Genomic DNA, 12,111 nt, shown 5'->3' with positions numbered 1-12,111 from the left:
ATAACAATACTCTTTCTTCTTCTCTCTTTATCTACCTCTCAAAAGCCTTTGATATGGTTAACCACCAGGTACTTCTGAGTATACTTAAGTCTCTCTCGCACTAAAATGGTTCAACTCCTATTTAGAAAACAGAAAACAAGCAGTACTTTGGGAGAATAACCTATCCACCCTTCTTCCTGTTACCTTGGGCGTCCCTCAAGGCTCCATCTTGGGCCCTCTCCTATTTTCACTCTTTATCAATGATCTAAACATGAATACTCCACAAGCCACCTGCATACAATGTGCAGATGACTCAACATTAATATGCTCCGCTTCATCCATATCTGAACTGCAGTCCCTCACCCAAGCAACATTTAACATATTTGAGAATTGGTTCCTCCAATGCTGCCTCCTCCTAAACCCCCCAAAAATCAAACTATTGCTATTTATTCCTACACAAAAGTCCTCCCACCTCCATCTCACAGTAACATCAAACAATGGTACTGTCATATCTCCCGACCCTACCACCAAACTCTTAGGGGTAACTATAGACAGCCTCACCTTTGATACCCATATCAATACTACAATAAAGTCAGTGAACAGAAAACTAGGCTCTCTCTATAGGCTAAAATAGTTCCTTACTCCAAAAACTTGAAATACGATTGCCCATACCCATCTTATCTTTACCCTCCTCTATGCCTCTCCCATTTATACCAACCTATCGAAAAACAACCTCAACAAGCTTAATACCTCCTACAATAACATTGCCAGATTTGCCACTGGATCCCCATTTAGAACCCACCACTGTCACAATCTCAAACAGCTAGGATGGCTGGAACTACCTAATCAGCTTCTCTTTCACCAACTTATTACCGTCCATAAGACACTTCATCATCCTAGCAATACTCCTATACTAACTAACTTCATCACCCCCTACAATAATCTTAAAACCCTACGCTTATCAAGGAAATTTCTAGTATCCACTCCAAAATCCAATAACAGGGCTGGGGACTCTCTATTCTCCAACACTGTAGGGAAAACCTGGAACCAGCTCTCTAGTGAACTAACCTCCCTCTCCTCTACACCACTTTTCAAAAAGCAACTTAAAATATACCTCCAGACTTGCTGGCTTTGCCCTTGTACCAACCCAGACTAAAAAGCTGCTGCCTACTACTCTCACCTTCACTGTTCATAGTACTACTGCACTGTCAGTACCTCTCATTAACCTTACAGCTTATGTGCAGTTAGCTAACCAACTCTGTACTTACTGAATCTTTCTGTATAACCAACACAGAGTGTTAACCTGCTCTCTTAGCTGTCAACAGTATTTATGAGTCTTCAACATCTGTATCATCGTAATCCTGCTGTATCAGATTAACCTTGCTCTTATATCAACTTAATCCTGCTCTTAACCAAAGAATTGTATCTTAAATTGCTTGCTCATACTCTATATACATACTTCCAGTTAATGTATATTATTCTTTCCTTTTTAATTGATGTTAAGTACCTGATCTCTAAATCTATGTTTTTAATGCTCTTTAGTCTTATAAGGATACTCTGCAAGTTGTTTACAAATGTGTTCTAGGATTACAAGTGTATGTTTTTTCATTTATGTTGGAGCTTTTCTCCCCGGGCCTCCACTGAAAATGGACATATATCCAGTTGGACTAGCTCGGTCAACAAATGTAAAATAAAAAAAATAAATAAAATGAGTTGATAAAAGACAGACTTTTATGTGGTATTAAAGATGATGCTGTGAGAAATAATTTGCTTTGTGACAGTAATTTAACTTTGAATAAGGCCATTGAGATTTGTTAGATATATGAGCTCACAGAAAATCACACAAATATGCCTACAAATGAGAAATGCATACTTCCAGTAACTTCTAGAACTCATCTTAATAGTATGTAGCATGTGGTTAAAAGAAACAGGCCTGAGTACATGGCTGTAACTGTAGTCCCTGCAACACCCACTGGTAAACCCCAGAGCTTTCCAGCAAGTTCCAGAATTTGCACAGTCTCAGTGAAGCATAAGAGTGAGTCAACAAACTCAAAGCATGGGCCCCAACCTAGTTTCATTGCCAACTGTCATAACTGTGGTAGAAACCATGAATCTAAAAGGGAAAATGTTTAGTTTTTCCTCAGCAATGTCACAACTGCAATAAGTGGAATCATTTCAAATGGTTTTGTAAATCAAAGGGCACACATTATTTTACTAAAAGGGAACATTCAAAGAAACGAGCTGATCAGTTAGAAAGCTGCAGCCTTACTTTTTATGTTCATGGTGTGTCATTGCTTAATGAAACAGTCAATGCAGTAGATTTAAGGGCAAAGAATGAAGTATTTTGTACTGTTTGGATAAATGGAAAACCCGTAGAACTCAGAGTTGACACAGGTTCCATTGCAATGTTACGTCAGCAAAAAACATTTGCTAGAGTATGTAATGGTGAGAAGCTTGATTTGGCAAAGTGTGTGAAGCTTGTTGCTTATGGGGGTGAAGAAATTCAAACTGAAGGCTTAGTAGTGCTTTCATGTTGCACTGCTGGAAGAAGTTACTACTTGTTATTTTATATATTCAAGAGGCACGTCCAGTCATTATTAGGGCTCAGAGACAGTTTGAAAATGGGACTGCTTTAATTTATTGAGGAAATCCATCATGTTAGCTTGAAAGACCACTACTGTACTTTCACCCAACATATTTTTTCTACCTGTGTTTATCATTTCGAAGACAAACTAGGCAAGCTTCCAGCTGTGTACTCCATGAAGTTAGATGCAGATGTCAGTCCAGTTATCAGGCCAGTCCGGAAAGTTCCAATAGCTATGCAGAGCAGAATCAAAGCAGAGCAAGATAAAATAGTGCAACAAGGTGTGATTTGTTCAGTAGATAAACCCACTGAATGGGTATCATCCATGATGATAACTCATAAGAAAAGCTCAGATGACATCAGACTATGCATTGATCCATGAGAATTGAACAAAGCACTAAAAAGACTTTATCATCCAATGTGTACAGTAGAATAAGTCACTGCCCTTATGCCAAATGCCACTGTTTTTTTCTGTCTTAGATGCAAAGAGTTCATTTTGGCAAATTGTGCTTGACAAGATATGTTCATTGCTAACTACTTTCAGTACTCTGGCAGGTACACATTTTTGAGAATTCCATTTGGGATAAATTCTTCAAGTGAAGTCTTTCAACGTGGAATGGAGCAAATGTTTTCTGGATATCCTTGTGCTATTATAGTAGACAACATAGTACCGTATTTCCCTGAAAATAAGACCAGGTGTTATACTTTTTCCCCTGCTGAAATACGCATTAGGGCTTATCAGGGGATGCCTTATTTACCCCCCCCCCCCCCGTACAACAGTCTACATTTACTCATGTACAAAAATCGACATTTATTCATGTACACAAATTAATATTTATTTGGTACTTTTCTGTTACTGGGCAACAGTTCTAGTTAACGTGTTAACAGTTGTGTGAGAATTCTACGTAAACAGTGCAACAAACATTTCAACTTCAGAATATCTACACCTTGGCTTTTACAGTGCAATATTTCATGCTTAACAGAAAGTGCAGAAAAATCTCAATACATGTGTATTGGAGGAGAGGAATAAAAAGGTGAATATCTGCCACTTTTTGAGTGGTGATGCTTTCTTTATTCCTTATCCAAACCATAATAGAAGAATGATGGAAAGTCATAAAAATGATGTCTGGGAACTAGTGTCCTTAGTTTGTAATTACCCCTTGAAACTAAAACATTACCTTAATACAATAAAGTCAAAAAACTGACAAAAGCTTGCTGGCAGCTGAAAGCAGAAGCAATCCATTCTGATAATGGAAAAGTTATTCACATACAGTCATGTCATCTTCTTCTGGAACATGGTCATGTCTCCAACCCCTGAATTCCAGCCTGAATTTCTTGCAACTCCATTTCCTGTAGAACCATTGGCCCCAATTTGTCATGCCTAGCAATAGAGCTCTCCTTAAATGAGCACTGCTTGTCCATGTAGCCTGTTTGTAGTGCATCAGCAACACAGCTGTCAGTGATTTTATCCCATGAATTCTTCACCCAAGTTACGACCTCTTGCAGGCTAGGCTTCACAAAGTTTCCATGCTGATTTCTCTCTATTCTATTTTCAGTGTAGTCATTGAGTTCCATGTGCAAATGGTCCTTGAATGGCTTGTTTATTGCAATATCAAGAGTCTGGAGATAGGCAGTCATTCCTGCAGGAATCATTATTTGATCTGTTCTTCTCTGTGCAAGGAATTTTTTCATGTCTTTAGCGTGGTGAGTGCTGGCTGAATCCCAGACTAGCAGACCTCTTTCGCCACCTCGCAAAAACAAGTGCCAGCATTGCATCAACCCACTTCCTTATAACTGCTTGTGTGCACCAGGCTTTTTCGGTTTGTTTCAAGAATGTAAATGCCTGAAACACATTCAATCTTATATTTCTTGCCCTTACTAATGATTAGAGGTGGGGTTTTCTTTCCATCTAGATGAATTGGCAAAATACAGGTAATGTACACTTTCGTAACCAGTGGAGGGAATGTAGATTGATGAGGCACCCCACTGATCAATTGTTTGAGATCCTTGGCCCTTAAACACTGCAGTTTCATCTATAGCACTCATGTTGGAGAGTTGGTATTTAGAAAAGTTGATGCCATCAACAAAGGACTTGAATGCAAGTGCACATTTAATAACTTCAGTATCTTCCAGCTTGAACAGTATTCTTGATCTTCTTAGAGACTTTTCATATCGCTGAAGGAAGCCATCCAGCCAATGTTGTGATGCTTTGAATTCTTCTGGGGATATTACTAATTGTGGCGCCATTGCAAGGGCAAATGCTTGAGAAGTCAGCTCTGCGCACATCCAAAGCCTTTGCTCTCCTATTAGCAATCCATTCACATATGATGTCTTCCACTCAGGAAATAATGGTTGCCAACCTGATCCACACTTGCACTTCTTAGCATTTCCCTCATCGGCCTGTTGACTGAGGTTATCATACGCTACTCGCCATTTTTGGACCATTTGGAGATCCAACTTCTCTTTGCAGAAAGCCATCAGATTCTTTCCCCGGGATTCCCCCACGATTCCTTTCTTGTACTCAATGAAATAGTTCTTTCTTTTTGCACTCATCTTGCCTGGGAGGGGGGGGGGGGGTTATTGAAGACTTACGAGACAGGAGTGGCAACACAAAATGGCGACAGTTAAGAAAACACAACCACACCCGTTCGTTATCAAGTGCGCACGTTCTACGTGCATTGTCTGTACTTTGACCAATCAAAGTACACTTGCCAGTGTTTATGGGCCAAGGATCTCAGGCATCAAGTGTGAGTGAGGATTAGGGTTACAGTAAGAATCCTGGAGGACTTCCGGAGAAAGAATCTTATGACTTTCTGCAAAGAGAAGAAGTTGGGTGTCCGAATGGTCTGCAAATGGTGAGCAGAGTACGATAACCTCAGTCAACAGATATCAATAATATTATTATTTTATAATTCAACATGTCAGTCATGTGTTGTTGATTATCTTAACTGGGGCTTATTTTTGGAGTAGGGCTTATATCATGACCACCCTGGAAAATCATGCTAGGCCTTATTCTCTGGTTAGATCTTATTTACAGAGAAATATGGTAGTAGGAGTTAATGGTGAAGCTGAGCATGACAGAACCTCAGAAGAGTTCTGGAAAGAGCACATCAAGTGAATCTTAAGCTCAATCCACAGAAATGCAAATTCAGGCTATGAGAAGTTACTCAAGTTGGTCATTTATTTACCAGTTCAGACTTACAATCAGATCCTTCCAGGTAAACGGCCTTCTTGAGATGCCGGCTTCCAGGCAGTGTTCAAGCTCTGCAACATTTTCTTGGCATGGTTAACTACCTAGACAAGTTCATTCCAGACTTAAGCCAAGTAGCAGTACCACTCAGAGAGCTGACACATAAAGATATATTCTGGTCATGGTTAGAACAGCACCAAAGAGCATTTGATGTCCGGAAACAGAGAATTGCCACTCCAGCAACTCTCAGATACTATGATGTTCACAAACCAGTTACTCTTTTATGTAATGCTTTGAAATTTGGTTTAGGTGCAGTCATTCTGTGTTGCCTATGCATCGAGAACTCTTACCCAAAGTGAAATGCAGTATGCTCAGATTGAGAAAGAGCTTTCGGCAATTGTTTGCATGTTCAAAGTTCCATGATTATGTTTATGGTAGATCTATCCAGATCGAAACAGACCAACAACCTCTAGTCACTATTTTGAGAAAGTCTATGCATACAGATCCAGCCAGATTGCAATGTATGATGTTGAGATTGCAAAATTTTTATTTCACTCTTGTGTACAGGAAAGGCAAACTTTTTTATCTTGCTGATACATTGTCCAGCTTGCCCAGAAACACCACTGAACAGCATGAAAATGAGAACCTTGATTTTGAAGTCATATAAGTGAGAAATTTTTCTTCCACACGTCTTGATGAGATGATAGATCACACAGCCACAGATCCAGTTTTACAGAAGCTGAACTACTTTATTAATTACGGATGGCCATCTAAGAAATCTAGTTTACCTCGAGAAGTGCAGCCTTATTTTCTGTACAGAGATGAAATTTTGTCCAACAATGCTATCATTATGAAAGGTCCTAAAGTAATTGTTCCAAAGTCCTTGCAACAAGAATACATTACTGTCCTGTACTGTGGTCACCCAGGAGCATACTCTACCAAAAGGGCAAGAGGTCTAGTATTTTGGCCTTCTTTGTCACAAGATATTGAGAGAGTGCTATCCTCTTGTTTTGTGTGTAATAGTACTAAGTCACATCAACAAAAAGAACCACATCAGCTAAATCAGATTCCTGAATTACCTTGGTTGACAGTAGCCACTGATATTTTCGAGTGGAATGGTCAACATTATTTGGTGTTAGTAGACTCTTATTCAAATTGGTTCGAGATTGACCTGCTTCCTAATCTAGCATCCAATACTGTCATCACTAATATGAAGCATCATTCTGCAGTCTATGGTAGTCTGCACAGTTATTTCTGACAATGGCACACAGTTTACAAGCCAACAGTTCAAAAGATTTGCCGAAGAGTGGGACTTTACTCATGTCACGAGTAGCCCAGAGTATCCGTAGTCAAATGGTTTGGCAGAACGTGCACTTCAAAGTGCAAAACAGGTACTAGAGAAGTTGAAATGAGATAATAGTGATGTTTTCCTGAATCTCTTGAATCTCAAAAATATTGCTTGTGATAAACATCTTGGTTCCCCTGCCCAGAGACTTCTGTTGAGATGGACCAGAACCACATTACCAGTCAGTAGCCAATTGTTGGTTCCATGTGTCAAGAACAAGAGGCCAGTGAAAACCAATCTGTTGAAGAAGCACTTATCCCAGAAGTCCTACCACAATAAGACCAGGAACCACGCAATCATTTACGAGAAGGAGAAGTGGAAAGGATGCAAACATCCAAAGGTTATGATCGGATTGGAGTCGTGAAGAATATTTGCTCAGAGCCGAGGTCATACACTGTGGAATCACAAGGAGTAGAATTTAGACAGAATCGGAAACATTTGATGCCGGTGTCTGAGCCTATACCACAGCACATAGCCTGTGAGAAAAACTCTCTATCTCAGAGTGAGGCGTCTGGTGTTCCAGTTCCAGAGAATAATCCCATTCCTGTGATGAATCCTGAAGTTCCACAGAAGAATTGTTCATCGAAGACTGTCACTGTTGCTAAAACCAGTCCAGATTGTTATGTTACAAGATCTGGTTGCATCTCCAGACCAAGCTATAGATGCACAGCAACTTGGACATGAACACTGTATTTGTTTCTAATGACTGTAGGAATGCATGTCTCACTCCAATGTTATTTCAACTAAGGGCAATCTTTTTAAGAGGGAAGATGTAGATCAATGTGTGTGTATGCATATTTATGAAGCTATCCAGTGACTTGCACAATTGTATAAATACTAAGCACGTGCAAGCCTGACTGCAATTTTGTAGTAAGCATTTGAGATGTAAGCATGTATGTCTTTAAGGTCTGTCTGTCAGTTTGATTATATTTTATGATGATGATATCCATCCTTATGTGTTTCTGTGTAATAAAGCATCTAAACAAACTACCCTGTCTGTTCGCCTTCTATGTTAGAGAGGGACGAGCGACACCATGGAAAGCTTTTTCATAAAGCCACAAACTTCTCTGTGGAAGAAAGGTTCTTTACTTCATTTCGGTTGTCCTCCATTTATTTTCTTTTAGTACTAAAATCACAAGAAAACTGCTAATTTTAACAATGATCTGATTAAAAAAGTATCTGCAGTGCACATTGTCATACCAAGTGTTAACATCTTTTTAAACTGTAATTAAAGATATATTTAGATGATTTTGGTGGGTAGAAGCAAAATATTAGTTTTAGGAAAAGAAGACAAAAATCTGCCTGTATTATCTGTGTGTAACATATATCTGCTTCAATTCTTTTTGCCTTAGCTATGACCACTTGGCACGTGTCTTGATTAAGGTACTAGATGAGCGACCCATGGATGTCGTTGATATCTTTGAAGATATCAGCAGGGATGTGAAAAGATTAAGGTTTTGCAAGAAACTGGACACTCTGCGAGATGAGCCTGAGCTGTCATTTACTTATGACATGGCGGAGATTCACAAGGGACTGTTTACCAAAGAGGCCGCAGAGGGAGTAGAACAGGAGCACGATGATGAAGCGGTAGGTCGCATTTTGGCATGCATTGTAAAGTATGTGCTTATGGATCCCACTACAGAAGATAGAGAGAAAGTAACTGTTGCACTACGTAGAACAGACCTTGTTCAATATTTAGGTTAGTTTTGGACCAACAGTTGCTGTAAAAGTAGTCCGGGAGCTTCAAGCTGCATTGATCATTTCATTTTTTCTTCAGTACTGCATGATTCAAAATAAAATCTACAATATTGCATGTTCTTTATTATTTTGCTATAACCATAGAATATTATACAGATCCTAAAAAAAAAAACTTTGCTAGAATCTCCCTGTGTTCTGCTTAACTGAAACAAAAAAAGTACGCTTGTTCATAGGTTCATAGGTTCATACTAGGCTATCTGCCCTAGGGCATTTATAAGCCTAGCCAGAGTGTGTTTGGCTTTCGCCACCCATTTTAAATTAATTTTGCTATGCCCTTTTTCGAGGTTAGTATACTGTGCCTCTGTCTAACAGTGACACAGAAGTGATACCCGGGGTAAACCTATGATCTCCCATCCACTCATCAAGATTCCTCTTGAAGAGAGTCAATGAGGGACTCTGCCTAACCTGGACTGGGATTTTATTCCAGAGTGAAGGGAGCCTCTGGGTTATGAATCTGTCCCTCCAGCATGTCCTATTTATTTCAGTGCTGAGGTTCAAGTCTCTCAAGTGCGTAGCTTGATGGGTTTTGGATTTTCTGAGTTGCAGCATGTCCATTAATTCCGGGTTGGACATGGCTTTATACATCAGGCACAGATCGCCTCTGAGCAGGCGGTAGGCCACTGAGTAGAGCTGGAGGTTCTTTAACCGGGCAGCATATGGCATCTGTTTGAGCCCTTTGATCCTCTTGGTGAGGTACTTTTGGGGTCTTTCCAGTTGCTGCAGGTGTCTGGTAAGGTACATCCCAAAAGGGGCATTGTACTCAATTATGGGCCTGATGAGGGATGACTAAAGAGCACGATGACCTCCCCTGATCTAGATGTGAATCCCTTCATGATTAGGTGGGCTATATAAAATGTTTTTCTAACAACTTTGGCCACGCGGTTGTCACATGAGAGATTGCTATCAACTTGGGTCCCCAGGTCCCTAATTACCTCTTCTGCACTTAATGGATTACCACCTATGTGGTAATTTGTGGGCACTTTGTTTTTGCCAAAGGGGATGACTATATACTTTTTGGCGTTTAGCTTGAGGTCATGGCTCTGGCACCAGTTGTCTGTTTCTATGAGGCCCTTTTGGAGGATGCTTGTGTCGGCTGGAGAGTCGATTATGGCGCCCAGTTTGCAGTCATCTGCGAACTTGGTCAGCCACAGTCCTTCCGTGTTGGCCTGTACCTCCGAGAAATATATACCGGACAAGAGAGGCCCCAGGACTGAGCCTTGTGGGACGCCACTTGTAACTGGTTTGGAGTCTGAAATGGCTCCACCAATTCTAACCATGTGGGTTCTGTCCTTGAGCCAGTTTGCAACCCATCTAGTGACATAGGGGTTTATATTTAGGCTGGTGAGTTTATCTATAATGCCCGAGTGGGGTATTGTATCGAAGGCTTTTGCAAGGTCCAGGTAGGCTGTGTGGACCACCTTCCCCTCGTCAATGGCCTTGGTGACTGTTTCAAAGAAATCGACCAGGTTTAAGAGGCAGGATCTGCCCTTAACAAAACCAAACTGGGTAGGATCCAGTGTCTGTAGGTCCCCAGTATCTTTATTTATGAGGTCCATGATGATCTTTTCCATAGCTTTGCAGACCAAGCTAGTCAGGCTTATGGGGCGATAGTTTCCAGGATCCGTTGAGGGACCACTGTTGCGGTACGCCACTCTTTGGGTACATATCCTGTATTAAGGCTGTTATTGAACAGTAATTTTATGTTTGGGTTTAGCTCTTCTTGGAGTTCATGTAGGACACAGCCCGGGACACCGTCTGGTCCCATTGATGCTGTGTTTTTTGCTTTGGAGAGGGCGGCTCTTACCTGAGCATCCGAGATGTCAGGGGGGCAACACTCTGCTGGGATAGATAATTGCCCTTTTGGTGGGGGGGGGGGGGTTTGCGCTGAACCTGTCAGCTAGGATGTTGGCAATGTCTGTGGGTTCGATGTATTTTTTGTCATTTTGGACTAATTCTGAGCATATCTGGGAATTCCCACCCAGGTTCGTAACATAACTAAAGAAAGCCTTGTGATTATCCTTAGTGTCCTGTGCAATTTTTCTCTTGAAGCTGGCCTTAGACGATTTTATGAGTGCCCGTAGTTTTTTGCTAATACTGATCAGAGATGCCTTCCCTTTTTGGGATTTTGCTCTATCATGTAGTAGCTTCCTCCTTCTATTGTATAGTTTGTTTATGGCTGGGGTCCACCAGACAGGACGTCTGCCTTTGGAGGATTGGGTCTTGGTTTTATTTGGGATTGCATGATCCATGCATTCCTGAAGGTGTTCATAGAATGCGTTTATAAAGGATTCTGCGGTTGGGCCGTATTTTCCACAGGCCCGGGGGCTTTGAAGGATTCCACCTCTGTTATGAGGAGTGTGAAATTTGCTTTAGAGAAGTTTTTCACTGTGGTTTCCTGGGCAGGGGGTGGGGTCGGGATGTGAATATCCAGTGAGCTTAGTTTATGGTCTGATCTTACCAGTGAGGGATACACTTCTGGTCTGGAGCATAGATTCCCCATGTTGGTGATGATCAGGTCCAGTATGTTTTCCCCTCTTGTGGGAGTGGTAACAAGTTGTTCCATAGCATTTGAGTTTATAAATTCTAGGAACCTTTGGGCTAGGTTGTTGGAGCTAGAGTAATGCTCCCAGTCTTTGTTTGGGTAGTTGAAGTCACCCAATATAACGGTGTTTGGAGAGACCTTCATATTTTCCAGTGTTCTCAGGAAGGCCAAGTGTGGTTCCTGGGTTTGGGAGGGTGGTCTGTAGCAGGCTATAAACTGGAAGGCAGTTTTACCCACTGTTAGTTGCACATGGATAGTCTCTGATGCTTCTTGCTGTGCCACCAACTTGGAGGTGTGGGTATCTTTGACGAATATTGATACTCCCCCTCATTTTGTGGTTCTGCCCAAGTTTTGGGGCCGAAAAGCATGGTATGAGGTATAACCTGGTAGTGCTGGGGTGCTCTCGGGAGCCTTGAACCAAGTTTCTGTTACTGCACAGATATCGATGTTCTCCATGCTAAGGAGAGTTTCAAGTGCATGCATCTTAAGGTTTAGACTTCTGGCGTTGAGTAGCATTACTCTTTTTTATCCCTTGTGATACTTATGGAGGTGGGTTTGTCTTTTGAGCCTTGCCTAAAAAAGGCACTATTGGGGTAGCAAGAGCCTTTGCCAATATCCGAAAGCCCAGGGGTGACAGGTGCAAGCCGTCTCTAGTGAAGCATCGTGGCTTGTCGAGCATGTCATCCCAGGCTGACAGGCATTGGATCCCCTTT

The 12,111-nt window shown here is 41.2% G+C and overlaps 1 protein-coding gene across 1 annotated transcript in view; it reads left to right on the top strand.

Annotated features, from left to right (window-relative positions):
- Window positions 1-12,111, top strand: part of LOC122794241 (radial spoke head protein 6 homolog A-like) — a 673,939-nt gene that overhangs the window by 41,886 nt on the left and 619,942 nt on the right. The window contains exon 2 of the mRNA XM_044062483.1: window positions 8,451-8,685. Coding sequence (XP_043918418.1) covers window positions 8,451-8,685 — 235 coding nt within the window. The remainder of the gene's footprint in view (window positions 1-8,450; window positions 8,686-12,111) is intronic.

This window comes from Protopterus annectens, chromosome 1.part0 (assembly GCF_019279795.1).
Source record: "Protopterus annectens isolate FY-2018-M chromosome 1.part0, PAN1.0, whole genome shotgun sequence".
In the NCBI taxonomy this organism is placed as follows: Eukaryota; Metazoa; Chordata; order Ceratodontiformes; family Protopteridae; genus Protopterus; species Protopterus annectens.
Note: the sequence above shows the minus strand (reverse complement) of the source record. Positions and strands in the feature narration are given on the sequence as shown.